Source organism: Marasmius oreades, chromosome 11 (assembly GCF_018924745.1).
Source record: "Marasmius oreades isolate 03SP1 chromosome 11, whole genome shotgun sequence".
In the NCBI taxonomy this organism is placed as follows: domain Eukaryota; kingdom Fungi; phylum Basidiomycota; class Agaricomycetes; order Agaricales; family Marasmiaceae; genus Marasmius; species Marasmius oreades.
Genome location: NC_057333.1, coordinates 778,722 through 806,675, shown reverse-complemented (window position 1 = coordinate 806,675; position 27,954 = coordinate 778,722). Strand labels below are relative to the sequence as shown.

At 47.8% G+C, this 27,954-nt stretch overlaps 11 protein-coding genes across 13 annotated transcripts; 7 read left to right on the top strand and 4 right to left on the bottom strand.

Annotated features, from left to right (window-relative positions):
- Nucleotides 1-59: 59 nt before the first annotated feature.
- On the top strand, nucleotides 60-1,638 carry E1B28_003091 (uncharacterized protein; the record flags this gene model as incomplete). The annotated part of the gene is made up of 10 exons (XM_043160049.1): nucleotides 60-418; nucleotides 494-534; nucleotides 602-654; nucleotides 723-750; nucleotides 809-825; nucleotides 895-993; nucleotides 1,054-1,133; nucleotides 1,202-1,352; nucleotides 1,405-1,472; nucleotides 1,527-1,638. The coding sequence occupies 10 exons, from the start codon at nucleotides 60-62 to the stop codon at nucleotides 1,636-1,638; spliced, it is 1,008 nt and encodes a 335-aa protein (XP_043002004.1).
- Nucleotides 1,639-1,813: 175 nt separating this feature from the next.
- Nucleotides 1,814-4,689, top strand: E1B28_003090 (uncharacterized protein). Of its 2 annotated transcripts, none has more exons than XM_043160048.1 (9): nucleotides 1,814-2,154; nucleotides 2,222-2,413; nucleotides 2,473-2,729; nucleotides 2,779-2,900; nucleotides 2,984-3,072; nucleotides 3,124-3,230; nucleotides 3,285-4,054; nucleotides 4,130-4,374; nucleotides 4,432-4,689. In XM_043160048.1, exons 3-9 carry the CDS (start codon nucleotides 2,669-2,671, stop codon nucleotides 4,562-4,564), a joined length of 1,527 nt encoding a protein of 508 aa, XP_043002003.1. In that variant the 5' UTR covers nucleotides 1,814-2,154; nucleotides 2,222-2,413; nucleotides 2,473-2,668; the 3' UTR covers nucleotides 4,565-4,689. The 2 variants fall into 2 exon arrangements, with proteins under 2 accessions (XP_043002003.1, XP_043002002.1); XM_043160047.1 differs by having other exon boundaries at nucleotides 2,222-2,549; nucleotides 2,608-2,729.
- Nucleotides 4,690-4,791: 102 nt separating this feature from the next.
- On the top strand, nucleotides 4,792-7,370 carry E1B28_003089 (uncharacterized protein; the record flags this gene model as incomplete). The annotated part of the gene is made up of 10 exons (XM_043160046.1): nucleotides 4,792-5,058; nucleotides 5,119-5,310; nucleotides 5,367-5,443; nucleotides 5,494-5,603; nucleotides 5,658-5,779; nucleotides 5,851-5,939; nucleotides 5,990-6,096; nucleotides 6,151-6,914; nucleotides 6,985-7,220; nucleotides 7,271-7,370. The coding sequence occupies 10 exons, from the start codon at nucleotides 4,792-4,794 to the stop codon at nucleotides 7,368-7,370; spliced, it is 2,064 nt and encodes a 687-aa protein (XP_043002001.1).
- A 369-nt stretch (nucleotides 7,371-7,739) lies between these two features.
- E1B28_003088 (uncharacterized protein) lies at nucleotides 7,740-9,739 on the bottom strand (the record flags this gene model as incomplete). The annotated part of the gene is made up of 2 exons (XM_043160045.1): nucleotides 9,217-9,739; nucleotides 7,740-9,159 (listed from the first exon to the last, which is right to left on the bottom strand). Exons 1-2 carry the CDS (start codon nucleotides 9,684-9,686, stop codon nucleotides 7,740-7,742), a joined length of 1,890 nt encoding a protein of 629 aa, XP_043002000.1. The 5' UTR covers nucleotides 9,687-9,739.
- An 83-nt stretch (nucleotides 9,740-9,822) lies between these two features.
- E1B28_003087 (uncharacterized protein) lies at nucleotides 9,823-11,792 on the bottom strand. Its single transcript, XM_043160044.1, has 6 exons — nucleotides 11,584-11,792; nucleotides 11,503-11,531; nucleotides 10,938-11,443; nucleotides 10,620-10,880; nucleotides 10,122-10,551; nucleotides 9,823-10,065 (listed from the first exon to the last, which is right to left on the bottom strand). The coding sequence occupies exons 3-6, from the start codon at nucleotides 11,107-11,109 to the stop codon at nucleotides 9,924-9,926; spliced, it is 1,005 nt and encodes a 334-aa protein (XP_043001999.1). The 5' UTR covers nucleotides 11,110-11,443; nucleotides 11,503-11,531; nucleotides 11,584-11,792; the 3' UTR covers nucleotides 9,823-9,923.
- A 126-nt stretch (nucleotides 11,793-11,918) lies between these two features.
- On the top strand, nucleotides 11,919-12,904 carry E1B28_003086 (uncharacterized protein; the record flags this gene model as incomplete). Its single annotated transcript, XM_043160043.1, has 2 exons — nucleotides 11,919-12,123; nucleotides 12,174-12,904. The coding sequence occupies exon 2, from the start codon at nucleotides 12,563-12,565 to the stop codon at nucleotides 12,902-12,904; it is 342 nt and encodes a 113-aa protein (XP_043001998.1). The 5' UTR covers nucleotides 11,919-12,123; nucleotides 12,174-12,562.
- An 860-nt stretch (nucleotides 12,905-13,764) lies between these two features.
- On the bottom strand, nucleotides 13,765-14,981 carry E1B28_003085 (uncharacterized protein; the record flags this gene model as incomplete). Its single annotated transcript, XM_043160042.1, has 5 exons — nucleotides 13,765-13,884; nucleotides 13,931-14,283; nucleotides 14,339-14,395; nucleotides 14,449-14,520; nucleotides 14,576-14,981. The coding sequence occupies 5 exons, from the start codon at nucleotides 14,979-14,981 to the stop codon at nucleotides 13,765-13,767; spliced, it is 1,008 nt and encodes a 335-aa protein (XP_043001997.1).
- Nucleotides 14,982-15,737: 756 nt separating this feature from the next.
- E1B28_003084 (uncharacterized protein) lies at nucleotides 15,738-20,933 on the top strand. 2 transcript variants are annotated; one of them, XM_043160041.1, is made up of 6 exons: nucleotides 15,738-15,901; nucleotides 15,947-16,656; nucleotides 16,973-17,592; nucleotides 17,644-17,804; nucleotides 17,860-18,265; nucleotides 18,411-20,933. In XM_043160041.1, exons 3-6 carry the CDS (start codon nucleotides 17,108-17,110, stop codon nucleotides 20,587-20,589), a joined length of 3,231 nt encoding a protein of 1,076 aa, XP_043001996.1. In that variant the 5' UTR covers nucleotides 15,738-15,901; nucleotides 15,947-16,656; nucleotides 16,973-17,107; the 3' UTR covers nucleotides 20,590-20,933. The 2 variants fall into 2 exon arrangements, with proteins under 2 accessions (XP_043001996.1, XP_043001995.1); XM_043160040.1 differs by having other exon boundaries at nucleotides 15,947-17,592.
- Nucleotides 20,934-21,752: 819 nt separating this feature from the next.
- E1B28_003083 (uncharacterized protein) lies at nucleotides 21,753-23,556 on the top strand (the record flags this gene model as incomplete). The annotated part of the gene is made up of 5 exons (XM_043160039.1): nucleotides 21,753-21,861; nucleotides 21,915-22,213; nucleotides 22,271-22,373; nucleotides 22,426-22,595; nucleotides 22,645-23,556. 5 exons carry the CDS (start codon nucleotides 21,753-21,755, stop codon nucleotides 23,554-23,556), a joined length of 1,593 nt encoding a protein of 530 aa, XP_043001994.1.
- A 1,485-nt stretch (nucleotides 23,557-25,041) lies between these two features.
- On the top strand, nucleotides 25,042-25,812 carry E1B28_003082 (uncharacterized protein; the record flags this gene model as incomplete). Its single annotated transcript, XM_043160038.1, has 2 exons — nucleotides 25,042-25,104; nucleotides 25,159-25,812. 2 exons carry the CDS (start codon nucleotides 25,042-25,044, stop codon nucleotides 25,810-25,812), a joined length of 717 nt encoding a protein of 238 aa, XP_043001993.1.
- Nucleotides 25,813-26,302: 490 nt separating this feature from the next.
- E1B28_003081 (uncharacterized protein) lies at nucleotides 26,303-27,840 on the bottom strand (the record flags this gene model as incomplete). Its single annotated transcript, XM_043160037.1, has 10 exons — nucleotides 26,303-26,386; nucleotides 26,454-26,530; nucleotides 26,602-26,760; nucleotides 26,830-26,933; nucleotides 26,994-27,175; nucleotides 27,230-27,281; nucleotides 27,341-27,426; nucleotides 27,480-27,524; nucleotides 27,583-27,757; nucleotides 27,815-27,840. 10 exons carry the CDS (start codon nucleotides 27,838-27,840, stop codon nucleotides 26,303-26,305), a joined length of 990 nt encoding a protein of 329 aa, XP_043001992.1.
- Nucleotides 27,841-27,954: the final 114 nt, after the last annotated feature.

The window sequence follows — 27,954 nt, the reverse complement described above, 5'->3', positions numbered from 1 at the left end:
AAATACTACCTCATTTTTTACCTGCTTACTCGTTTCCAACATCTCAAACTCTTAGCAACATGGTCGCAGCACCCCCAACAACGGCTTTCTCCTCCAGTCACCACACTGGCTCGTTGGACGTGTACTCTCACTATGATTGTACTACTCATATTGGGACACAGTTCACCGACGTCCAGCTGTCACTGCTCCTCAAGGATTTAAACTCTGATGTCCTTATCAAAGACCTCGCCACCCTCGTTTCTCAGCGTGGAGTCGTATTTTTTTCAAACCAAGATCTGACAGTCGGACAACAACGCGAGCTCGGAGAGCGACTTGGGAGACTCTCGGGAAAACCTGAAACGAGTGGCCTACATAGACATCCCATTTCGGAAGACACACCCGAGTTGGCTGCTGATATCTCGGTGATTTCGTCCATGGGGTACGGTGTGCTCTTTGCTTTCGCTTCCCCTCGTGATGGATGTTATCTGATATTAGAACTCATACTTTTATTCAGTGGGATAGCGCGCGCGGGGGATCATAAGAGTACTCGTGCAAGTGAGCTGATCACTCTTTTTCCGCATCTTAGTAAAAGTAATGTTATACTCAACAAAGTCGATTCCAGGCAGAGGATGGCACTCCGACATCACTTTCGAAAAGGTTCCTTCGGATTATGCGGTACGATATCTTTTTCTTTGATCAGCTTTTTTTCGAATGTCCCGGTGACTGAGATGTGTTCCTTAAAGATCCTCAAAATGTGCACCATCCCTGAAAGTACGTTTGCAATACTTGTATGGCGATTTTGTAGCTCAATTTGTCTTATTTTCGGTAGCTGGTGGCGACACCCTGGTAAGCTATATGATACGCCTTGTTCGAAAGCAACTCTATCCTGACGTACTCATTTGGGGAAATTCGTAGTGGGCATCGGGCTACGAAGCATATGACCGACTTTCCCCGGCATTCCAAAAGTTCCTTGAGGGACTTACTGCCGTCCATAATGCCGACTTCTTCAACGAGGTTCGTTCTCATATTACCCTTTTCCCGCATAGTTGTTATATAACGCGCGTGGCTCTGTAGTATGCCATAAAGGCGGGTTTGAAGATCCAAAACCCAAGGGGCTCCCCTGAGAACAGCGGAACAGATCTAACTGCCATTCAGTGCGTTCCGTTCCTCGATCTTTTTTTTGTTCACGTCGTTCTTTCACATTGACTTTTTGTTCTAAAAGCCCGGTCATAAGAACCCACCCAGTGACCGGTTATAAGACACTGTTTGTCAACCGTACTTTCACTAAGAGCATCGTAGAGCTCTCGCCTGACGAGAGTGACAACGTGCTAGAATATCTATTCGATCATGTTGCAGAGAACCACGACTTACAGGTATGTTGTGCTTTGATGTTTCTTCGTCTCTTGATAGCTCAAATATTCATAGGTTCGTTACAAATGGAACAAAAACGATGTGGCGATCTGGGATAACAGGGCTACCTTCCATACCGCTACGTGAGTTTATGGTCGCTTGCTTCTATCATATTTCGAACGGCTGACATAGATTAGACATGATTACGACGCGGACAGACAGGGTAATCGCGTGGTTAGTTTGGGGGAGAGACCGTACTTTGACCCCAAATCTAATTCGAGAAGGGCAGCGTTGGGAGTAGCGGTTTGAGTGGTGATTTTGACCTAAAGTGAATAAGATCATTTGCCCTCTTTTGGTGTAGAATCTAGAACGGCCAACCAGAATTCTTGGAATTATGCTAACCCTGCCAATTGCCTACTGACGAATTTGAATTTTAATATGCTTCTAAGTCTCGTGACCGTGTTTTTTTTTACGTCGAAACAGCTGTCAGTCACTGTCATAGCTGTCAAGTCCAGCGACGACCAACACTGATGACTCGGTGAATCTGTAAATAAATACCTTTCTCATTGTTGTTGTCTCCTTCGAACCTTTGCAATGCCCCGGAGGTCCGCAAGAATGGAAGGAAAGCAAAAATCGACGTCCCACGTCGCAATCGGGGGGAAGAAGAAGGCTGTTACAGCTTCGCGTGGTGATTCTAGCAAACCTAGTAGCTCTACCAACAGAAGACGCAGGAAGACCATTGAAGCAGAGAAGCCTACAAACCCGAAACAACGAGGATATCTCGAGCATTTCGTAAGACAGGCACCTTTGGATATTATGCTGGAGGTATGTGTTTCAAAGCATGCTACTATATGCCGCCGATGGGTGTTTCTGATAGTCTTATCACCTCCAGATCTTCTCGTGTCTTTCGCCGCGCGAGATCCTATACCTATCACGCACGAACAAAGCTTTGCGACAAATACTCCTGTCTAAATCCTCCGTTTCGGTTTGGCGCGCTGCTCGAAATAACGTGGGGTTGCCACCTTTGCCATCAGATTTATCGGAACCTCAGTACGCCTCCTTGACTTCAGATCCTTATTGCTATGTGAGTGGCCATTGTCACCATCTTTTTAGCTCTTGATTAGATATACTCTTTCATTGGAGGCATGTGGTCGTGGTCCTTGCGATACAATATTTTGGAAAATGAGGGTCAAATGTCATAGGAAGTGTTTTGGGAATCTGTAGGTTTTGATGCGTTGGAACCATTCAGTCTTACTATGCTCTGATATGTTTCCGCAGATTCCTCCCGTTACCCAGTCTCCCTAGCGTTATCAAAGATTGGTCCGAAGACGTTGCTGCAATGATCCATTTAGGTATCAATCAGAAGTTTTTACCACATCTCGAAAATGCTTCAAAAATACGTGAGTGCTTTCGCTTCTTGACTACATGACTTTTTGATATTCTTTTCAGCCGTTTTTTTGCCCTCTGTAATCGAGTCTTTTTATGCTCAGTACAAGAGGGTGATGCACGATGCACGATCCCTCGAAGATTGGTTCTCCACAAAGAAACAAGAATATATATCGATGATTGAGGTGCGGACACTCGCCAATTCAGCTTCTTGCTTTCAAGTTAGAGTACTTATTCACACTTCCCTTTAACTCCAAATTTCCACCAGCATAATCAGCTATGCGAGGAATGGCGCCTGCACAAAATCGAAGATCGGAAAACAGAACTAGAAGACCTTCGCTGTGAAAGAGCGTATGCGTGAGTTCGCTGAATTTTGGCCAACAGTCGTTGTGTTGATACCTCTTCCAGAATCATTACTAGGCTGTACGAAGACGGATGGGAATCTCAAGACCTCGATACGCTTGAAAAACTGCATTATCGAACAATCTACCAACCCGTTGCGTTTGACGAAAATAGTGGGTGATAGCAAGCATTGCCTTGACCGCCGTTGATCGATTCTACGAGTGTAGCCTGGCCTGACGTTCGTCCCCACTTCACTCAATCCTTGGTTCAGATCAAGGCCGATCGGTTGAAGCGGGAAGAGAAAGAAGTATATGCGAACCACCATCAACTGTTCCAGTGTGCCTTCGACTCCTTTTGCAAGAAAGACTCTCGTTCTGCCGTTACTGTTCCCATTGGTGACGTTGTTTTCACCTCCGCGAAGCTTAACGGACTGCTTTGGCGACTTCCATGTGAAGAAGACGATCTGTATACTGAGTTCATGGAGCTACTCAACCACGAATTTGCTGAAATTGCCCAAGGATGGACTGGTCGAGTGGAACAGGAACTCATATCCATCCTGCGGAACGAGATACCTAATGCAGACATTGAAACATTGAAGTCCGTTGGCTCGGTGTTTGAATGTCGATATTGTTCAGAACCTCTGTGGTATCCATTTCTGCTCGGACATTCCTGCTTTCGTCGCGGCGGAGAACAATGCCAGCATCTCGAGCAATCCGCATCCGGTCATATCAAACGGTCCAACTGGCGTAACATCTTTGATCCATTCCGTGAAAAGGGTTTCAGTTGGGATCTATGGTATATGGACTCAACTCGCGTTGCATACTCAAATTCCGCCAAGGTTTCCAAGTTTATGATGGCGATACTTTCTGTCTGCGGGTTCAATCCGGAATCGACGTCGATGAAAGAATTGCTTAAGGCCGATCCCTTCCTCGTATGTTCTGATTGCTGCTCGCGTTCATATGGCGGCAACAAGAAGATCGTAGGATGGACAAAAGTGGTGAGTGGAACAAGGCCATTGAAAGTTGATTTCCTCTGGGTTGATATATATACCTTCATTTAAATTATGATTCAGTTGCAGGAATACCACCGTGATCATAACCCGTCCCATCTTTCGATAGGCGATCAATCGGATCTCGAAATGCAAGCCATTGTTTTGAAAGAGTACGAGGGTGAAGAAGTTCGCTTAATTCGTGGTAGAACTTGTTGGAACGGGGTGAGACTCGGATACCTACCATTTTTCTGCAAACTCTGTCGGGGGAGTTCAGGAAGGTTCGATTTTAATTCTTATCGTACTCTCAAGGCACATATGAGCAGCAGGTATGGGCTTATACTTCCTACATCTTCATTCAAGTAACTGATGCCGATATGATACAGACATGAGATCACGGATGAGTCTATCATAGACGAGACTTGGGAGGTTAACCCAACTACAAGTTTTAATCTTGATTTTCATCCTTACCCCATTGCACTTCCACCCCACTTCGAATCGAGAAGGGTCGTGTCGTGAGCATCGCCTGTACAGTTTGATAGGAAGTTTGCAAAAGTCGGAATAATTTTCCTTTGTTGTAGTTTTATTTAAATAGGACGTGTGTCAGATCACGTGTAAGTCTCGTGGTCGTGATTTTAAAACCGCTTCCTGCTCCCCATGTTTCACATTCACAACCAGCACGTCAGGACGTGAATCCCGCGGCAAACTCTTTCCCGGGTCGTTACTGTTTCTTCCTATTTTTAGAGATGCCTCGAAAATCCTCAAGAATAGAAGAAAAACAAAAATTAAAAGAAGCCACAGCGAAAGTCGCAGTTCCCCCTATTAAGGGGAAGGCGACCAAGAAGACGAGCAAGACGAAGGCTGTTAAAAAGCATGGTAACTCACGTAAATCTACCTCTACCAACAAAAGGAGCAGAACTTCCGTTGTTGAACCAAAGAAACTTCCAAACCCGAAACAACGAGGGTATCTTGAGCATTTTGCGAAACAAGCACCTTTGGACGTCATGCTGGAGGTGTGTGTCTCGATCCATATAAGGCATACTCTGTGAATGTTCTTATATTTCGAACACCAGATTTTCTCGTATTTATGGCCTCGCGAGATCCTCTTCCTATCGCGAACCAGCAAGGCTTTACGCCACATACTCATGTCCAAATCATCCGCATTAATTTGGCGTGCTGCCCGAAATAATGCGGGGTTGCCACCGTTACCGCCAGATTTATCGGAGCCTCAATACGCATCCTTAGCTTTTGATCCTTATTGCCATGTAAGTGGCTCTTGTCACCGTCTTTTCTCGATAATGAACCCACCTCCTGAATGAAGGCATGTGGTCGTGGTCCTTGTGATTCAATCTTCTGGAAAATCAGGGTAAAATGTCATAAGAAGTGTATTGAGACCATGTACGTCCTAATGTTCTGGAAATCAGTTGTATACCAATAAACCCACCTAGGTTTTACCCATTATCGCGCCTCCCTAGCGTTGTCAAAGGTTGGTCTGAAGTTGAAGCAATGATCAAGCTTGGTATGAGGGAGGGGTTTTTACCGCGCCTTGAGGGCTGGGGTGAGCCCCTAATGCCTTGAAGTTGCAACCTGCTCAGACTGTTTTTCTTTTCAGCCGCTTTCTTGCCATCTGTGATCGAATCGTTTTATGCTCAGTATAAGGTGGTGAAAGGAGACGCAGGATCACTTAAAGAATGGTCTTCCGCGAAGAAACGAGAATATATATCGATTGCTAAGGTTCGGACATTTGCCAATTCAGCTTCTTGCTTTAGAGTTCTTACTCACGCTTCCCTCCAAATTTTCACCAGCACAGTGAACTGTGCGAGCGATGGCAACTCCAGAGAATCGAAGATCGGAAAACAGAACTAGACGAGCTTCGTTTGCAAAGGGCTAATGTGTGAGTTTGTCACTGGTGCGAACAGTTCCTGAGTTGATACCAATCTCAAGGATTATCGGGAGATTGTCCGAAGACGGATGGGATATCGGAGACCTCAGAGCTCTTGAACACTTGCACTACTATTCAATTTACAAACCCGTTGCGTTTGACGAAGAGAGTAAGTAATATCAATCATTGCCTTGACTGCTGTCAATTGATTTTACGAGTATAGCCTGGCCTGGGATTTATGCCCATCTCACCGAAGCCTTGGTTCGGGTCAAAGATGACCGGTTGAAAAGGGAAGAGAAAGAAGTATTTGCGAAGAATCATAGACTGCTCAGGCGCGTCTTCGATTCGTTTCGCAAACAAGACACCCGTTTCAATGTTATCCCCATCGGTGACGTTGTTCTCGCCTCCGCAAAGCTTAACGGACTGCTTTGGCGGCTTCCATGCGACAAAGAATTGGAGGTTGAGTTTACGAATGTTCTCAGTGATGAACTCCCTGGCATTGCCCAAGCATGGACTGATAGGGTGGAACAGGACCTTATCTCCGTTCTGCAGAAAGAAGTGCCAGATGCAAAAATCGGAACGCTGAGCTCTGTTTGCTCAGTATTTCAATGCCGGCGTTGTTTAGAACCGCTGTGGTATCCATTTATACTTGGACATCATTGCTTTCGTCGCGGCGGTGTCGAAGGTCAACATCTCGAGACGAAATTGACACATACCTGTATCAGCCAGTCTAAGTGGCACAATATCTTTGATCCATTCCGTGAAACGAATCCTTGGGACCTATGGTATATGGACTCGACCCGCATTTTGTATTCAAGTTCTACCAATTTCTCGAAGCGTATGAAGTCCATACTCTCTCTTTGCGGATTCAACCCTGAATCGACGTCGATGGATGAAATGCTCAAGGCCGATCCCTTGTTGAAATGTTCCGAATGCCGTCTTCGTTACTCTTACTACAAGGAGGAAACCATAGGATGGACAATAGCGGTGAGTCCAATTAGACCATTCAAAGTTGATTCCCTCCGAGATGATATTAATGATCCTCATCCACCGAAAGGTATATCATTGTAATCACGGATCATCCCAGCTATCGATGGTAGACCAATCAAACCCTGACATGCAAGCTTTCGTTCTGAGGAATGCCCTCAGTGAAGAAGCTCGTATTATTCGCATGCGCACCTATAATGGAGTGAGGACCGACTATTTCTCGTTCTTTTGTAAGCTCTGTCGAGGGGGTTCGGAACAATATGATTTCATCTCTTACGGCTCCCTCAAGGCTCATATGAAGGCTAGGTATGGTCCTTCATTTCTTCATTTCAGTAGCTGACGCCGCTACCATATAGGCATGAGATCACAGATGAGGATACCATAAACAAGAATTGGGAGGTCAACCCCGCTTCGGGCCTTGGTCTTCATTCTCACCGCATGCCCTTTGTACAATAATTCAGTGTACAAGACGTGATCGTGAATAGTGATAATAAGTCGAGCTCGATGTACAGGCTACAGTGAATGTGATTGAACTTGTGGGTGACGTATCGGGGTTCGATATACAGTGGTACTGCACGAAGTGATATGCAATAAGACGACAGAAAGGGAGACTGTAGGAAGGATGGACAAACAACAAATGACCAAACGAGAGATATTAGCAAAAGAGGCGTGAGGAAGGTGAAAGACAAGTAGAAAGGCAATTATAGATGCAACGAAGAACAGTAAAAAGTATTAGGACCAGAAAGAAATGCGGTAAAAATACACCATGAGCTTCGAGCTCAACACGAATACCTCCACGTCGTTCATCATCACCCCTCTCTTGCCTTATCTTCTCCTGTTCCGTTTCCGTTGATTGGAGTTTATGAAAGTACTGCCCCGCTCCCTCGCCTCGTACGCTTCCCATAAAACATCAGAGAACCGTTGATCGTGCTTCAACAACCTCTCGACCTCCCTGACTAGATCGTCTTTTCCCTGTATTGCACCCAAATCTGACTGACCTCCTAGTTGCTCATTCTGGGCAGCATTCGCGAATAACGCGTCTAAGATGCTCTCCGTCACGCTGCTTTCCTTTACAACGGAAGGAGCGTGGTCCGTATTCCCATTGACCTTCACTACTTCCGCATTCTCCGTCGTCGGCCGCGAGCGCAAGAACAATGCGTCCAAAACAGAATCAGTGGTGCCCCCCGCCTTGTCCTGAGACTGTGTCGTGATAGGTGTGGATTTGCCCTTGGTTCTCCGTTTCTCCCGTTTCCGTTCTCTCGAATCAAACACGGCCAAGTCACTCAAGGCCCGTGTATCTGCGAAATCCAACTCGAGGATTTCTTCTTCGTCCTCATCATGGACGTCTGGTTCCTCGTTACTCTGGTCGTTATCGAAAGAAAGTTGAAGATGAGCCGCACTTTCTCTATCGGATGTATGACTGTTGTCGCCGTTGATGACGATACCCTCTCCACCACCCACTCCTGTGAAAGCACCTTTTCCTACCCCGCTTCCGTCTAGAAGCCCATCTACAACCGCCTGTGTGAGGGTTAGTATTCCGTTGGGTTTGTTAGATGACGGCTGGGGTGAATAGATCTGAGCGTTTTGCTTCGGTTGCCTGTGTGGCACAGCGCCTGCAGAACGTGAAGATGTGGTCGAGACGGATGCCGTTGAAGGCCTCCGTGCATGGGATACACTTGGGGATGTCGTAGTAGTTTCGCTCGTGACAGTGGTGGTGGTGGTAGTGGTGGTAGTGGTGGTTTGTGGTTGAATTGTTCTCGAGGAAGATGTAGAGAGTGCTGATGAAGAACTTGGGATAGATGAAGATGAAGATGCAGCTGAGGCGAATATGGAATCGAGAAGAGCGATTCCTGTGCCTGATGTCGTAGAAGGTGGACCAATAGTGGAACTCTCACCAGGAGTTTGCACAGGGGTGTGACCTTGTACAGCAGCGAAAAGGTCATTTACTGACATTTTCGTAACTGGCTTCGGTCTCGTTTCGGGCAATGGGACAATTGCCGACGTCGACGAAGATTCAGACGGCGAAGAGAGTTTAGCCAGTAAAATCGCGAGATCACCGCTTGGAGGATTCAATGATGGAGATGATGTGGTAGAGGCCGTTGTAGTGGATGTAGAACCAGCAGACGCTGTACGACCTGGTACGTTGTTCGTCGTTCGAAGATGGGGGTTGGGTGGGGGTGGTCTATCAGGCCCATATTTATACTCGTCAGGGTATGCTATATTTCGTTTTATATAACTATGGAGTCTATGAAAAATGTCCTTCAATGAACACTGCAGAAGTGAAACTCCTAGAACTACGCACCGTATCATGACATCAATCATAGGCTCACGAGCATCAGTATTGAACATCCAAAGCCCAATCACTTCGTTAACCCCCTTCTGCTGCGGTGTAAACTTATCCTTGTCGAATTTATAGACATCGGAAAATTTGGGGTGTCCTTGTGGTAGATGCGCCATTCGTTCACGGGTGAAGTCTGGGTAGGATCTGAGCATAAGATATGAGCCATGAGCACCGATGTCATCCTCTGGGTGCAATCTCTGGACATAATCCGCCACTCCCATGCGATTCAGTATATAGAAACCATAGGGTGGGTATGAGTCTCGTTCATAAAGGAACATGCTCCCCTCGAAGCCATGCTTTTCCCATTTCTCTCCGTTATGATGGTATACGCAAACATGGCTGAACTGGTCGAATATGGATATAATAGATGGATCACGTCGACGTAAAACTTTGAGATTGTGCTCGTAACGGGACTCTGCGGACATCCCCATGGTGGAAGAGGAGGGTGGTGGTGGTACAAAAGCGAAGTGGCGGTAGCATCCTCGGACCGCAGTAACACGCAATCCAAACTCACTTACACCTCACTGCAAAGAATTAGGAAGTTCTGGTTTGACCGGCGTTCATGATCCCGGTAAGAAAATTGACCGAACAAACATTTGAGTAGTAATTAGTAGACAGGGTTAGCACAATTGGAGCCTACTAAGATAATACGAGGTTGCTGGATTTAATCACCACGCAAAAACAGCACGATATCTAATCTTCCCTGCTTGTAGTTTAGCGACCGCTTCTTCGATACCCTCTAAACTCATTGGGAATTTCTCTACAATCGGCCGTATATCGTGTCGCGCTGCGAATTCCAACATTTTTGTCCTAAGTGCAAAGAATGACTTTCCAAGCAACACGGAGATTGGACAATCGAAACTCACTCCATATACCGACTAGCGACTAATGTGCCCACAACCTTCATCCCTTTCGACATCGTTTGTTGATAGGGAACGACAAGGTCACCACCAGGTGACGCCGTGAGGGGAATGAGCGTCGCTTTTCGAGCTAAAAGAGGATAGAACTTTGAATAGCCTTCTTGCGACGACGCTGTTAAAATCAGGCGATCTATGGCACGAGGAATATTCAGAGTCGAATAATCCTCCACTCCGCGTGTGGCATAGAATTCTCGAGCCCCAAGGGCCAACGCTTCATCGCGCTTTGAGTCGGATCCAGAAAACACGACAACATCGCAACCCATTTTGGCTGCGAACTGTATGGCAAGATGGCCGAGTCCCCCAATACCAACTATACCCACTCGGTCCGTAGGCTTGACGTGTTCCAGCAAGGGCGAGAATACCGTTGCACCACCACCTGTACATAGACGATGAAGAACTAGAATCAGAGATGAGGGGGAAACATAGCGGGATTTTGGGACATACACATCAGAGGAGCGGCATCCTCAGAACTGATGTTCTCTGGAATACGGAGCAACCACTTTTCCTGCCTAATCGCCATACCGCTGAATGAGCCCTGATCGAGGTCTGCCTGGCCGTACGCCCTGACTTCACGACAATACTGGTCGGTACCAGAGAGACATTCCTCACATCGACCGCAACTACCATGAATGTAACCCCACCCAACACGGTCACCTTCGTTGAGGTCCTTGCATTCGGAGCCTAGGGCCCGGACAAACCCAACGCCTGATACAGGGCTATCGGTTAGCTTTCCTTTGTTTGAGCGACATGAAATAACCCGACCTTCGTGGCCCAAGACCATCTCCGCTTTCAAATAGTGAATGTCGGTACCACACAGACCGGAATGGGTCACTTCAATCAAAGCTTCATCTGGAGCAAGTCGCTCCCTCGTAAATGACGACTGAACGATCTTGCCATCCTTTGATCCGCAGAATGTGACGCCTTGTATAACCATGAGAGTGCACAAAGTCGTTGAAAAGGGCTCTCTCTCTCTCTGGGAGCTTTCGCTTTTGAACAATAACAGCAGAGATGTGTAAAAGGAAGTATTCGAGTTTGTAAATCGGAGTTAATTGATTAATATGAATGGAGCCGGCTTGCCGGATGACCATAGGCGTCAAGCGAATATGCAGGGACGTGAAAGGAATTCTTCATCATGGGGCCACAGGTAATTACACCCTTGGTCCTCATGGAAAGGTATCGCGTGCCCCAACGGATGATCTCAGGAGCTCCGCAATTAAACCGGTCACCCATAACGAAACCAGCTTTTGGAGAAATACACCAATCAAAGGCTGAAATCCCAGCCCATGATTAGAAGCCAAAGGCGAAGTCTACGCAAAAGAGAACACACCTTGAATGGCCCAAAACTTCCGAGCGAACCTGCACCATGTCATTGTGAAGTTTTGTCATTTACCAGAAGGTGCGTATTTACATCTGACAGCCTTCTTACACCTTCTGATTTCATATATGCGCTTTATGGGTTGTAGATTGTGCCGAATGGGATCCGTTTCTAGGAAGAGATTATGAACCACTGAGCTCACTTTTCCCAACGAAAAACGATGGAGACAGGAGAGACTTGATCTGTAATCCCACGTGTTATATAGTCGGAGTTTAAAATATTAGAGACCTACATGGACCGACTCTACTAGTACATTGCTCTCAACCTGACGTCGTCCCGATCTGTCTACTGAAAATCGCACTGAAAATCGACATTTTATCGATACATTTCACGCCTTCAAAGGGCCTCTTGGACGCAATTGCGTGACCGTTTCATGAGCCTCCAGAGCTTGACTAATAAGATCTAATATCACGATTGTCGCTCTCAATAATCAAGAAGAACAATCCAAATTCGAGCTTCCCCTGGCGCTATAGATTCTCGTCGCTTGCTATCTTCCTCGAGTGTCGTTACACAAGAGTTTAGTATGCATGTGGTTACGCGGAAGCCGAGCCGCCAAAATACTGACCAGTTACGGCGAGTCTTACGTCGAAGTGGGACGTCAGAACACTCATAAGCACCTACAGCGCTCCATCCGTCGTGAAACGGGGTTAAAGAACTTGAAGTCCCATTCCATCACCGATAAGGAGCGTGTTCGTGGAACGCTTTCCCTAGGAGAAGGATGCATGATCAGTCTTTTCTTCTTTCGCATCATCTGGAGTAGACGGGGCCTTTTCCCTTTTCTCTTGCCATGGATTCAGTCCAATCTTTTCGCCTTTCCGGCCTTTTTATCTCAGCGTTGTCAGACGATCACTCTCAAAACCCCAAACACTACTGTGCTTTGAGATGGAAGGACGGTATTCGTTGAGAGAACCTCTCCTTAGATCTCCCGCCAGGCTTCCACACCTTATGTTTTGGTAGACCATGACGGAAATACCATGAAAGGTTGCCGTGCACCAGAACGAAAATTGATGGGATGTCCTCTTGGCTTGCATCCCTCCTCATTCCGACCGGATTTCCGTTCAAGAGACCTCGTTCTTTGTCTCCACCCGTTTTCGCCTCCGTTTTCGCCTTCTCAGAAATGGCCAGGAACTCTACCCAGCTGAAAAAGTTGACGTTCACTCAAGCGTCGGGGAAGGGTTCTTTTCCTAAAGACCGTTCTTTCTTGGACTTACTTTCTGTTCAGCATTTCAAACACGCCTTCCTCCACCTCACGATAGAGCCCTTCATCTTTTGCTCTCATCATCGTCCAGTTCCGGTGAAGGAAATCGATCCTTATATCGACTGGCTCACGAACGAGGTTGGTCTCTCGACCTAGCAAATCTTTGATCACCCAGACCCGGATTGGCCTGAATACGCACTGGAGACTTGTTTTCTACAGAGCGGGATTGATTCTTGGCGAGCCATTCTAGAAATGACCTTGCTTTGTTTCTACGCACAAAGGCGCATCAGCTTTACGCAAATCAAAATTGTTTACTTTCGCTTCTGGAACCTCAAGTACCTCGATCTGCGTTGCGACAATCTGGGTGAACAAGGATCAGAGCGTACGGGACCCTGTTTCTTTTACGGCGTGATACTCGTGTCAGACTGATAAAAAATCATGATTCAGGGCTCATCTTTGTTTGCAGGACAAATGGAACACCATATCTAATACAAGTTTGAACATTGAAGCGGTTACAGCCCGACATCGGCTACTCGAGTGACTGTGCTTGCCACAGCGCGATTATCGACGCGCTTTCTTCCAACATCCCCTCCACCACCATCATCGACCGGCACTTCACGGCGAAATACTTCTACCCAGATTTCAACCTGGAGAACCTGTAACCCAAAATAATGAATGATGAACGCCCTGTACGACCTTGTTTCCCGTACTCCTACGTCTATGTCTCTTGCAGTACGATCTGGTACTTTACCCACCAGAAACGAGCGGCAAGCGGTCCGTTCAACCGCAACCAGCAGAGCTGTTCTGATTCTTCCACTGCAGTCGCATCGGGCGATCACAGTTGTGAACCGAAAGACTCTTCTCGGACGAGAAATACTGATTACAGCGGGAACACGTCCATTGACTCGGTTTCCCATGCTGAGAAACCTCATGTCTCCACCGATCGTGTTTCCTCGAAAACAGCGCGTTACATCCAACCGTGCACTGATACGTCTGTTTCCTCTTCGGTCGGTGGGTCAGCATGTGAGTTTCGCGTGTGTAGTTGCTTGTGAACACTCGTTCACAGCCTGGGAATCTGCATGCGAAAGGACGTGGCCGACTTGATTGAGTTGTTTCAGACTTCTTGTCGGCCGAGCCTGCCTCGGATGAGGAGAATTTACGGCTACGGCTACGACTGCGAACCGGTCCACCGGTCCCCGGGGCCGTGGATGACCTTGGTGAAGGAGAATTCGAGGACTCGGGCGATGGAAGGGGTGTTTCTGGAAATTCGGTTGGGTTGGGTGTTCCAGAGTCGATGGGTGTCAAGAGGTTATGACTGAGGGGGGAGTAGGTCGGGAAGGTGAATGGAGATGTGAAGTCATCCGGACTGGCGGTGTTGTCCTTGGTAGGAAACGGTTTGCCGGTTGGAAGGTTGTTGAAGGGTGGGTCCGGGAATGGTAAATGATGATTCAAAATGAAATCGGACACCGGAAGGGTTCTCGTGGCCAAATCGACTGTTTCTGTTGATAGAGATGAGCATAATAACGCGCTAGCGTCTGTTCGAGGGGATTAGGACTCATGAAGAACGTTCGGGGTGAAAGAGTCACTTACGAGTATCGTCTGGCAAGTCATTGAAATGACTCCATGCTGGGAAACTCCCCGAAAGATCTGAATGGATTGTGTGGATATGATTAAGATTATCGGAGACAAACCGTACTCACCGGCACCGAAATAGTCATTCTCGAGTCCCATGCTCTGTAATAATGTTTGGGACGGCGATCCCAAGTGGGACTCTAAAGTGACGGTCAGGGTGTATTCTACTACGAAGAAAATGCTTGAGTAACTCACCAGGAGGCGTAGGAAGGGGAGACATAAACTGTCCGTTGAATGAGTGGTCGCCGGTAAGTTCAAACGTTAATCCCTGACCGGTCTCCCGTGCTCTAACTTGTAAGCTGGTCGGGAACATTGGTGTATCGGATGTGAGAGCATTGTGTGGTAATGGCTTCAGCTCGAACGTTGGAGGTACAGGATGTTCCCCGGGAACAGATATCACAAGTTGGAAGTTGGCAAGCGCCTGCAGTGGTAGTGAGAAGGACATCTTCTCAAATCTGGGGAGGGTATCAGATCTGGGGGGAGAGATGAACAAGATATGGGAGGCGGATACATTTAACAATCGAGGAATAAGCCTTGGAGCTGTGTTCGGAGGACCGCCCGCGTCCGTAAGTGTTCGTTCAAAACTCCTGGTAGAATACATTTCGTAGAAGGTCGCTATATTGAAGCAAATCCACCCATCACAATAAACGTAGATCCTGATCGACGTGTACTCGCCTTAGCTATCCTCCGAGAGGTTCGCAAAAGACGGTCGTGCGTGGCGCCGAGTAACAGAGCGCGGGAAGGATTATCTAGCTTGTATGAGGGCTGTTATGGACTCTTTATCCAAGGGTTATAGACGAGCAAAGGTTGGAATCTCGGTTACGACGCCGCCTGGAGCTGACGATGGACTTTTGGTTTCAAATCCAGCGGATATCTTGGACCAACGACGTTACACAGTGGCCGACGGCCGTTAAAACGGTTGTCCATGGGGTTGCCGAGGAATTGGGGTTGTGACCCGCGTTTTGGTCAGGTGAGCGCTGCCATCCCGCGTTTATGTGTCGGGAGGAACTTTCAAGGAGCTAGGAACAAAAAGCCACTACCGTCGGTTGATTGAGAACGGCCGAGTCGGCCGAGGGGGAGGACCGTCGATCCTATGTCGATCTGGGTATACTTGCGCCTACATAGCAGCCAAGTTGTTATAAATGAACAGGCCACAGGCACTACTCAGAGGCCTGACCACGTCGGTTGTGTAATGGGATGCTATATTTTGACCCTCGACCCACTGTCTGTTTCAAACCGTAAGTTCCACTTCTTGAGAAACGTTCTCATAACTCACATTGTAGCTAAAAACAGCTTGAAGTTACCTCCGAGAGTGCCAGAGTGAAAATCTCGACGGGTACGGGATTGCTGTCACAGAGTGAATTATCAGGTCAGTTAATCTCCTCGGAAAGGGAACGAAGTAACACAAAACTTGATGGGAGTCCCTGTCTGTGGACGCTTGGTGGACGCCAATACCGCCAACATTACGTGATCAAGGCTAGTTTGCTTCTTCACTGCCTATCTGATACATTCAGTCATAAAGTGAGTAGCACTTGGTTCCAGTGCCAGGTAACTGATAGCAACCAGATAAACTCTGACCCAAATTGGCTCCACGGAAAAACATGAGCTGAGCGAGTTTGAAGCGAGTTTGCGCACGAGCTGCACGGGACGATCCAGGGAAACGAGGGAATGGAATACAACTACGAGAAAGCATGAATTAGTGGGCAATTAGATCGGCGGAAGAAGTTCATATGCGCTGACTTTCCGAATTCCCGACACCTTCCATTGTTCTGTGGCCACGTACGAAAGGGTGCAGGCACTAGGTGGATTTTGGTCCAGATCCTCCACGGTATGCAGAAGCAATAACTCGAATAACTCGAGGGATGTTGGTGGGTCTTCCAGGCTTTCAAAAGGAGACGCTGATTGTGGTAGGATCTCATCAGTTCCGTTATCGAAGTACGAGGTCCCTCAAATTCATGCCTTCAACCAAAACAACCGTTATTCAAGCAGCACAAGCACACAGTCACCTTGGTGGTAATTTCTAGAAGTCTCGACAAAAACTGAGGAGGGAAGCGGGACGATTACCAGTATATTGCGCACCATAGCAACAGCCCACAACCCTGCGCAATATAACTTACCTTTGATCTAAACCACCACCTACTGCAACCGAGCCACGCAATCTTTGCGATCCCTCTCATTCGTTATTCTCTTGATCTTATTCCTTCCAAGTTCTTCGGTGGCTGGCTTCCGCTCGAACGTCGCAAAAAGGATAACGTTGTGTTAGAGTTTTGGAACAGGTACATACTCGCTTAGCACTGTTTACCCTGGGTCGCTGTATTTGGACCCGTATCTTTTAATTTTCTTTCAAATTCTCCTCCTCTCCAGCTTTGACCCGAAGCCAACACGAAGCACTTCATTCGGTTTCACGCGTCGAAAACTTCGTAATTCGTGAGTTTTGGTTCGACGCGTCTCGGGATCCGGCGGAGAAACAATAACACTCCCTCAGTCACTGTGATTTTTACCCTCTTGTCATTCCTTTTCCCTCTCTCGTTTGATGCTTCCTCCCATTCTGAATACTTGCTCATGGGTTCCTTTTCACCCACCGTGCGACAGCCTATTTACGGACGTTATTTGAAGCACAATCACCCCCACATCAACACCAAGGCCAAGGTCTCTGGCGTCTCCGAGGATCTTGTAAGACAGGGAGCTGGAGCTCCAGAGAAAAGATTCTCCAGCTCACCAACCCAGATGACCGAAGGGTCTGAGCGCTACCCATCATGGTTACCCAAACGACCCGACCCTCCTGCGCCAACTTCCCTTCGTTCCTTTACTGGCATATTGGAACCTTCTTCACCCGGTCTCGGACATCCGACCTCGCCCATAATCGGTGGCCGTAAACCTACCCCACGGTCAATTCGAATCGTCAGTTTTGAACGAAAGGAGGCATTCGACAGAGACCAGAGACAAGCAAGTGACTACACGCGCGTAGCTTCTCCACTGTATCCCCGCGTGTGGTCGAGAGGAGTCACTCCTGGTCTGTCGCCCACAGTCGGCGTTAGCACTCCTCCTCGCGTGCCTCAGCCCCGATTCCGTTCAAGAGAGGTCAATTTTGACATTTTACGCAATCCGTCCCTCCTTTCACATATCTATTTCTATCTATTCCCCATTTTAACTTTGGCTCATAATCCGCTCCAAACATTTCTTGACTTCAATTGTGTATTCATGTTGGTCCAGTATGTTTTTTCGGACTCTGGTTTCAGCTCATACTGACGTTCGCCAAACAGAGTCTCGAAGTTCCCTAGCCCCAAAGCCCCAGATGTCCCTGGATCTGGCAGAAATTGGGTGTTGGGTGTGACCGCATACGTTGCTTGTTGGCTCATTTGGATAATAATCATATTCATTGTTTATGAAATCATTTATTCTTTTGTTCGTAGATGGCGTACCAGTGCGTGAATCTTCTATTCTTCATGCGCGTTATTCCAATTGACCTGCCTACTCAGAACGCCCATCCATATTCCCAATTTACACCTCAACCCCTGCTCGGAATCTCGCCTCAATGACATCCTATACGACCTTCTCCTTTCTTCTTCACATTCGGTATTCTGCATTCATACCTGCAAGAGGTGGTTCGATAAGGGATGGCCTTGCCGAAACGTTCTACTTTTACTCTCAGAACCTTCCTACTGTCGCCTTACTGTTACCGCGAGCTGGACTTAGTCTCGCGTTGCTTCTTGCGTTCTCGACACCCGATCCCAATGTTTTGACGCTGGTAAGCCAGGGCTCTAGTGCAGGAAGGGACGCCACGTTCTTCAACCGAGATGGAACTTTGACTGCCTATGCTAGTGGGATACTCAAGGCAAACGTTGCATGGACTCTTTGGAGGGCTTTGGTTCTTTTGATCAGTTGGTATGTTGTTCAGTTCCTTCCTTTGTGTTTATCCCCCCATTTGTTGGTTCCTGATTTTCACGGATCTTGAACCTACGCGTGCACCTCATGTCTTTGATCTCGATCACTGGATCTGCAAGGGCAAAGCTGACATTTAACTCCGCAGGATCGGCCTCTGGATACTCTCAGGACATGCTTGTGCTGGTCTCTGTGGTCCGCGATATCGTTGGGAGGAAGAGGATCTGCATGAGAAGAACCGCTCTTCACTCTACAGTCTTGGTGCCAAAGATACAGAGGCAGCATGCTATGACCCCGATGCTCCACTGCCCTGGTCTTGGAAAGAGGGAACTCGGACGCGTATCTGGGATGCTTACGTCTTTTGTTCCAATGGCAGGCGTGGTGGTGGAGGTGGAGGAGAAGAAGGTGTTCCTCAACTACCTTACCCAGATTCACCTGGTAGCTTTGAGGGCATTGAAAGGTTAATGGCTGCTGTCGGATTGGCTCCTTCACCCACCTCAACTCAACACAAACGAGGTGCTCTTTCCGAAGATGTCTACAGGACGCCGACTCAATCTGTGGCTAGTGGGAATAGAGTCAAGTCGAGCCCTCCGTTGGGAGTAAGTCCACTTGATTTGACTGCTATTATACCAAAGATTGTGCCGCGCACGTCAAGAAGCGACCGTGTACCTCAATCGCCAGAAAGCGGAGGCCCTTTAGCGCAGTTACCTTATCCTTTTGCTTCGAAGGGCATCGCTCGGGTATCAAGTGCAGACGTAGAGGTAGCGAGAAATAATTCGAAGGTGCCTTTCCCACCTTCACCATCTTTCAAAAGCGCAGCCAAATCTTCGTCTTCAAAAAGCGTGGATAGAAGCACTGGTCAGGTCGATGAGGAAGATGATGATGAAGATGATGACGATGAAGATGAGGTGACCGAGACAGAAGACACGGGTAGGGGAACATCAAGTGGAGATCCTTCGTCCCCCTCTGCTCGCCCATCAACCTCCCTATCCTCTTTAGGTCGACCAGTGCCCCCTCGTTACCCTTTCAACTTCCGCCAGCCCTTTGCAAGCGGCTCACAGATGACACCTTCATCAAACGGACGCTCGATTGCTTCCATGGTATCCCACCAGACGCATTCCACGCAGATGTCACGCTCTACTGCATCAACAGGAAATTACGACTCCACTGATTACTCCCCTCGTTCACAGTGTACTTCATCAGATCCTGCTAGTCCTGACAGTGCTCTAGGTGCTCTAGGTATCCCCATGCCTCCGCCTCCGAGAACCCAGCGCTTAGGAGCGCGTGCGCGGGCAGGAACTGTACCCGCTGCAGGGACTGGGTCGTCTTCGTCATCATCACCTAACGTCGGTTTCCCTCGCTCTGGTAGACAGAGAGCTCGTACGAGGGGTGGAAGCGCTGGGAGATTTGTGGAAGCCTTCGGTCAGCCTGCGGCATATGGTATGTCATCTCCTGAACCAGGGTTGTACAGTTCGGATGTTGAGAGAGAGTATGAGGATGAAGGTGTGGAGGGTGTGGAAAATTTGGAGGAGTCAATGATGATGGAGCAACCTGAGCCTGATGGACCTCAAGAAGAAGAGGAGGGCGATGATGTTGTAGCGTTACTTTCTAGCTCGCGAGGTCAGAGTCCGCGGGGGTCCTTACGTCAAAGGGCTAACAGTACGACATCCTTGGCTCATCGTCGTTCCAGTTTAGGTGGATCGAGTGGATCCGGAGGCAGCGGTAGTCCTTTAGGCTCTAATCCAAGAACACATTCGCATTCTGGGTCATCTTCGGGGAGATCTCGGGCTGGTTCTATGACAGGTGCTGCGGTACACTCAAGGACACAATCGCTCCTTCAAACAGTGAGATCCGCGTCACGGTCTAGTTTGGAGATGGTCCAGAATACGGTGATGCGGTCTCGGGCGAACTCGATGGCGAGATTAGAGGATGATGATTATCAACCCTCTGATAGGACACACTCGCGCTCGGGTAGTGCCTCTGATGCTATTACCAGTGGTGGGGAAGGCAATACATTTGGTTATCCGAGTCCTTGGTATCGAAGGGAACGTACGGTCAGTGAGGAACAAGAGCTGTCTACTAGTACCAGCGTTCCTCAGACACCTCGTGTTCCGGATATTTATGTACCGGAGCCGTCGGGTTCCTATTCTCAAGAGATGTCTCGACCGGACCTTCGAGAGGCACGGTCGGATTTATCTGGGAATGCGCCTTCGTTGCAACCATCGGAAAGCACCGTTCGCGGTGAGGTCTCAGATGTGCCTTCAAACGTTGGATTAATGCGGCAGCGTTTGGAAAATACCACTACAGAACCCACCAGGGAGCGGTGAAACGCTTGAACCGACGATAATTTGGCACGCTCTGATAAACCGAAATATCTTCCCGAACCTTGCACTTCACGACATTGAAGAACTCAAGCCTCAACTCCCAAGTTGTACAATTTACCGCAACCCCTCCTCTTCCGAATTCTTGTGGTCGAGTTATACCATTTCTCACTCGTTCGTCATGATACAGTTCTCATATCTGGTAGTTGTATTACAAGGTTTTCTTTTTACTCTTACTCGAGTATTACGGTCCTTTTTAAGCGAAGCTCAGTCAATAATCTCAGATTCAAATTAAAGCATGTAGATATCGTTATCAACCTTTGCCAAGCAACACGTTCCTTTTCTCCGTATTACAATGTAGATGCGGAAGGAGGGTAGCTTGGGCTTGAAATCCATGGTTTCCAGTGAAATTTTGGACGACTCCGACGAGGCGACCAATTTGAGAATCGATTTGAACGTCAAGCGGATTGCATGCATGCCACTCCCATGCCTTGATGGGCTGCCTTTGTGGTAAAGAAGTTCTCGAACCGAACCTCAGAATCGCCCGCTTACTGGAAGACAGTCTAGTTCGTACACTTGACGGTGTTGTGGCTTGATCCATACGCTGCTTCTCACACCTACGGACGTACGGATGTACACTTCAAGTTATCAATGTACTTTTTATGTTGTACTGTGTACATAGAGGTTCTGTATCTCACCATCAAAATAGCCCTATTCAACTTTTTTTTCTGTCTGTTTATAACCGGCTGAGCCAGACTTGCCTCCATCGAATGCGGAGCAAAAAGAATGCGTTTCGACCTGCATCCCCAGCACAGTTCGTCGTTCGACAACATTTCCTGAGGACTTGATTATCATTTCTTCCTTTCCAGCGGAATGATTCCAGGTGACTTAGTTTTGCATGAAAGATGCTCGATCTTGAAGGTGTGTTACTGCAATGTCCTAATCAGGTCGCTCCCAGGTTAAACCAAGAAAGAGAAAACAAAGCGAGATGGTGTTGTCCTGCCGATGACGATGTCAAACAGAGGCTCCCCCAGGCGCCTACAGCTTGCACGCTTGCACTGCCTCCGCTTGCTCGGTTACACGGTTGCGGATTTACGGTTCTCGATCGCCTTTTATGCTGCCATGTTTTCACATTCCTTCACATCTTTCACTCCCTGCACTTCTGGCCAATGCCGGAAATTAGCCCAGAGCAATATCACATCCATGGACACAAGAGATACCTCGTCGCCGTAGGGCTCGCTCTCGTCTTGTTCATATCAGCGTTAGATTCAACCATAGGTGCGTTGTTCTGACTCGCTTTTTTTTTTGCGTTGCTGAAAGGCTTTTCGCAGTTGCCGTTGCTTTGCCTACCATTGGGTCTGATCTCGATGATTTCCAGAAGACTAGCTGGCTGGTGACCGCGTATCTGCTCACTTATACGGCGTTCCTCCCCATTGTATCAAAGCTCACAGACATAATTGGAAGAAAACCTGTTTTAATAACCTCTACGCTCTTCTTCATGCTGTGGTCTGGAGCTTGTGGCGGAGCAAAAACGATGATACAGTTGATTATCTTTCGTGCCCTTCAGGGCATCGGTGGTTCGGCGATTTATTCTGGAGTGGTGGTCACAATCAGTACGATTGTTCCACAGGTTAGTGTGTGAAGTTGTGTTTTTATTTTCAGATCAACAAGCTGACATGGTGCATAGGAATTGTTGCCAACTTATACTTCAATCATTGGAACTACGTTTGCTTTGAGTAGCGTTTCAGGTCCTCTAATTGGTGGGGCAATCGTGCAACATACCCATTGGGGTACGTTTTCGCTTCCTTTTCTTGTTTACATTAACGCTAACTCACCGTACAGGGTGGATATTCTTTGTTAATCTGCCTATCGGAGCCATTGGAACGACCATCTTGCTCTACGCGCTCAGTGATCCTGATCAGGGACCTATGAGTATGAAGAAAATCGCAGAACGGATTGACTGGATTGGGTGTCTGTTAATTCTTAGCTTCAGTGTTCTGCTCGCATTCTCAGTGCGTTCTATCTTCGTTTTTCAATACATCCCGCTGATTTCACCCTCAGTTACAAGTAGGTGGAACATCAGGTTACCCTTGGACCTCCGCCAAAGTCCTCGCACCCTTGATCATCTCGTTCTGCATTATCCCAGCGTTTGTTTACGTCGAAACTCTTCACCCCGAACCAGTACTCCCTCTACGCCTGCTTCGAGTTCGCAACCTGTCATTGATGTTGCTGTTCTCTCTCACCTTGGGTGCCGCGCTCTTTACGCACTCGATTTTCCTCCCACAGCGTATCCAAATCGTCGATGGTTTAACCCCCATAACAGCTGGCGTACGAATGCTACCTCTCCTCCTCCTCCTCGGATGTCTCAGTCCATTCGCTGGAGCTGCGGTGATTCTCACAAAGAGCTATAGACCATTAATGTGGTTCTCTTCCTCCGTCGGTGCGGTCGGCGCAGGCCTCCTCTCTACCCTCTCAGTTCCAACATCTTTTTCGCGCATGTACGGCTACGAAACCCTCGTCGGCTACTCTATCGGTGTCACCATCACCGTATCCACCATCATCATCCAGATTTGTGCTGAACGGAGAGATTTAGCTGTCGCGACTGGGTTCCAATCGTTCATTCGACAGCTAGGAGCGCTGATATCTATTGCAATCGCCACTGCTGTCGTCAACGATTCCGTTAATACCTCTCTAAGTACAAACCTCCAGTTGGAGAAGTCCCCAGCGCTTTTGGAGGCAGTCCTTGCCAGTCCAACAGATGCTATGAGCGTCTTGGACGATGGGCTTCGGTTATTTGTGCGAGAAGCCTATAGCAAGGCGTATTCAAAGACTTTTATACAGGGAGCCGCTTGGATGGCGGTCGGGGCGGTTTTGACTTTTGGGCTTGCTCATCAGTTACCTCCTCAGATGATGGGGGCGAAGGAAAAGGATCCTGAAGCTGCTGATGTTGTCGAGAAAGAGGAACAATTGTAGATTCTGGTGGTCCCTAAATATAAGTCGATACCCATTAGCTTACTGTACTAGAATAATCTTAGATTTTAAAAATAGAGTAAATAATCAGGGAGTCTAGTGGCGGGATGAGCGCTTGAGCGCTTATGCTTGTGACTTGTTTTTAAACCTCGTGTTCATCGCCGCTGGGCGGCACAAGATAATCTTGAACGTTTCAACGTTTCAATTGATTGCCACGTAGCTCTGTGCTGTTCTCGAGGGAGGACAACTCAACGAAGATCTCCAGAGGTATGTTCTAGGCTCTTGTACCATCCTTGTGTAAATATCTCCAAACTACAATTTTGCTTTAGATCCTTACGATGGTTGCGCAAGAGCGGTTCTGATCACTCATTTAAAGACGACCGGAGGAATATTGGTATGATAAGGGGGAAACGTACGTCCACTAAGTATGCTAGGCTTACGACTAATGAATGGTTAAGTAGGTTACTGGTGGACCACGACACAGAACATGTCGAGTAATCTCCCGAAGAGATTTTTTGAAAGAGTTTGAGTTTGAACAAACATATCTACACGCCCAAAATTTCGGATTGCGATGCCCAGAGTTGAAATATTCCACTTACACAATTATCGTCAAGCGCACTCGGTGACAGTCATCCATGATCGAGTTGGTCCTATCACTGCAACGACGAGGCAAGGGCTCATCAAATTACCTGTATTATCCACAACCACGAGGGAAAAGCAACATCGAACTCTTCCGTTCATCCACCCCATCTTGATGGTCTTGGTGTCCCAAAGTTGACAATGGCTCATGACGGGAACGAGCAATCATCAAACATGGAACGATGAGGCCAAGGAAATAAAAGATAAACCGGTGTCTACACAGGAATATCATGTTTCACCATCTTTGGCTCGAGCTGGTGTGGAGAACTATGAAACTGCGGTGATGTATATGGTTAGTATTTGCCGAATTCAATTTGATTGGTCAATTGTGGGTCCACGTAAGATAGTCTTCAATTCTTGGTTGGTCATCGTCTCTAAATCTGCTCCAGTATCCACGCCCATGTCCGCATTTGTTTCAAGGTGTTAGCGTCAACGCATATCTCGGTGGTTTACGATACTCTCTACGCTCGGGTTATCGGGTTGGAGCTGTTACGATTACGAGCGCACTGGTTTTTTGGGGCTGCTTGCCGTCTTTACCTGAACATACCATATCGATAATAATAGCAACGTTGCTATACTGTCTGATATATGACGTATAACATATCCTCCAAAACCAAGGATTTGTTGTGAGTTCATTCCCGTTGGAGCCGCGTATCGTGGAGTGGTTTCAATGATTCTACGCCCATACGTGAGTACTCCAAACTACGTTTCACCGATTTCTTATGAAAAGCACAGCTGGGCCAACGGTATAAAAGGACTCTTCCGGATCCCGCTGTTCTACATCCAGCCTCTGTTTTCTTCTGCTTTCTCCCTCCAAGTTCTATCAAACTTTCTCATACAAACTTCATCATGAAGAACTTCTCTCCTGTCTTCGTTGCTTTGACTATCGCAGTTGCAACTTCCGCGGCAGTGGTGAGTAAATTATTCTTGGTTGCCCTCAATAACCTTATAACCCTGTTCTCGTAGCTGCCTCCCCAGAGCGCGACTTCCAAAAGCCTAAGCGTTACCCAGTCCGCGAATTCTACCACCTCTATTGCCGCTAGCACGCAACCGACAGACATCACCACGACTGTCACTGGAATCACTACCGGTACTGACACTACCAGCCCTGGCACCGAGACTGGTACGGAGGCCACCACCATCAGCACCGAAACCGGTACCACCGAGACGTGGTCGTCGAGCACTGAATCTGGTACTGGTAACCAAACCACCGGCACCGGGACTGCCACTAGGACTGGAACTAAAACTGGTTCCACCACTGGCACTGAACCTACCAGCACCGAGACTGCCACTGGGACTGGAACCGAAACTGGTTCCACCACTGGCACTGAACCCACCAGCACCGGCACTGGGACCGGGACCGAAACTGGCACTGAAACTGGCACTGAAACCGGGACAGGCGGTGGTACGGAACCCACAAGCACCGAAACTGGCAACACTGGCACTGGCACTGGTACAGAGCCTACCAGCACGGGTACGGGTACTGAATCTTCCTCGCTCCCAACCAGCCGCCCACCTCACAGCAGACCCCCTTGGCACCGACCCACCGGTTATCCTGGAGGCCACGGTGGACCGTGGGGATGGGGTTATGGACGTGGCGCAGAAGGCGACGAGAACTAAATGTTAAAATGATGTTAGGTAGTGCTCCTTTCATTTTAATTCGAACGGACACATAGTGAAGATCGGCACTGATATTGTTATTACTGTCATTAAATTTATTGTGTTTGCACCCAGCAGAACCCTCGATACCGGCTGTGAGCTTTGGTTGAGAGGCCAGAGAGCTCTCCTCCGCATCGTTGAGTCTTTGAGAAGACCGGAGTTTGATCACCGTCATTCCTTATAGATCGACGGTCATTCATCGAGAGGTAAAAAATGAACCATCGATCCCCTTCTGTGTGGCGCTGACTTATGACTCGTATGGGAAGGGTAAAAAAGATACCACTGATCTAAAATTTAAATACAAGAATCAAATTAAATATATACCACAAAACACCTTCGCGTGCGTATATATTCTTCTAGATTGGAATCAAAAAAGATCGGGATTAGAAAAGAACGAAAAGGCCCAGCTGGCACAAAAGCAGAGATAAATAACGAGTCAGAAAAAGCACCATTACTGCTTGGGCTGAGATGCCTGGTCAGATTCCGTGTCAATTTCGTTCTCAATCTTGTTGGATCCAAGATCGTCGTGATTGAACTACGTGCCCATGAGGTCGAGGGATCAGTAGAAAGATACATTTGACCGAAGAAGATAGAACACGCACAGCAGTAACCGTCTTCCTAGTGCTAGGTTTCATAGGATAGTCTTCGTCGATATGTACGTGAGCCGTACGATGTACATCTGTCGAAACATTGAGGGATGAGTATTGTTTGCGGTTAAGCGCAGATACTACACAAAAAACAACGACTCACGTATCTCGCTGAAAGAGACTACAGGCGCTGAAGCGCGCTCAAGGTCTGAAGTGCCGTGGCTGGGCATTAACAGGGCCTGGTTTGAAGAACGTACGTTGACATTGTATAACAGCGTCAAAACATAAGTCCGGGAGAGAACGAATGTAATGCCGGATTCAACTAATAAAGACAGTCAATCCCTTATTGAGTTTCGCACTTAATTTGAAGGAAGGATAACCAAGAACTCACTGTTGCTCGCGTCATTGATAATATAAGAAATAAGCACCCCGATAGCAATCAGACTGGATGCAGATCCAGTTTGAACGGCAACTCTAATCAAACGACGGATGATGCTAAAGTAGGTAAAAGTACACTTTAGCTTCTTATTGAATCAAGGAAAGAGAAACAACTACTTCTCAGTATGCTTGAACGTCGTCTTCATGTTATACAACCAAAAAATAAGCACCCCTGTGATGCCAATATCCGTGGCAGTAGTAGTCGCCAACCAAACAATGACCGCAACACTGGCCCTGTGGCGTTCGGAGTATTCTCTGTAAGTCCCGAAGAATCCTGCCGCGGTGGTTACACAGGCCATCTGGGGATCGTTAGTGAGCGAAGGAAGGAACGGGTAGAAGCCTCATCAACGCACTGCAGCTAGGGCACCCAACGACAACAAGATCATAATGAGCCAGTTCTTTGACCTGGAAAAACAAGCAGGTGTCTTCAATGGCAAAGTCCAGATACCAAAACAGCAGCCTACAAGATCCAAACACGATAAATCAGGAAACCTTGAGAAAAGATAGTGACGAGTCCCGTGCTCGCGAGACACATCGGGATGGACCAAAACTGGTGAAGAAAATCAGCGAGAGGTGCGTTTCCGATGCCATTTGACTAAATACCTGCTTCTGGATGGCAACTTCGTCTCCCCAAAACGTCACGCAGACCTGTATCAACTTCAGGTGAGAAAAGAATGGAGAACCTTGAGTCTAATGTAGAACGCACCAGGTACACAGTGATGTACGCCGAAACCAGCGAGATAAAGTCTACAACGACTACCGCCCCAATGAATATTTTTTTGAATAAGGAATCCTTCGGAAAGTTGGTATAATATTCGATGGTGTTCGTGATGATCAGCATTTCCAACAAGGACGAAACCCATGTGCCGATCAGAAGAGCGCTGGAGGCAGGAATGAGGTTAGTGGTGATCAAAACCCAATTTCAACGCGAAGCTCACCCAATAGGGTCGTCATAGGTACCCATTTTTTATTGCCGTGCACGACGCGATGAAGTCGATAAAAGTGCGAGAGGGCAATTTGAATGGAATGAGGAAGGCCCAAAGTAGCTTCAAATTCCACTGGTGTAAAGGAGAAGACC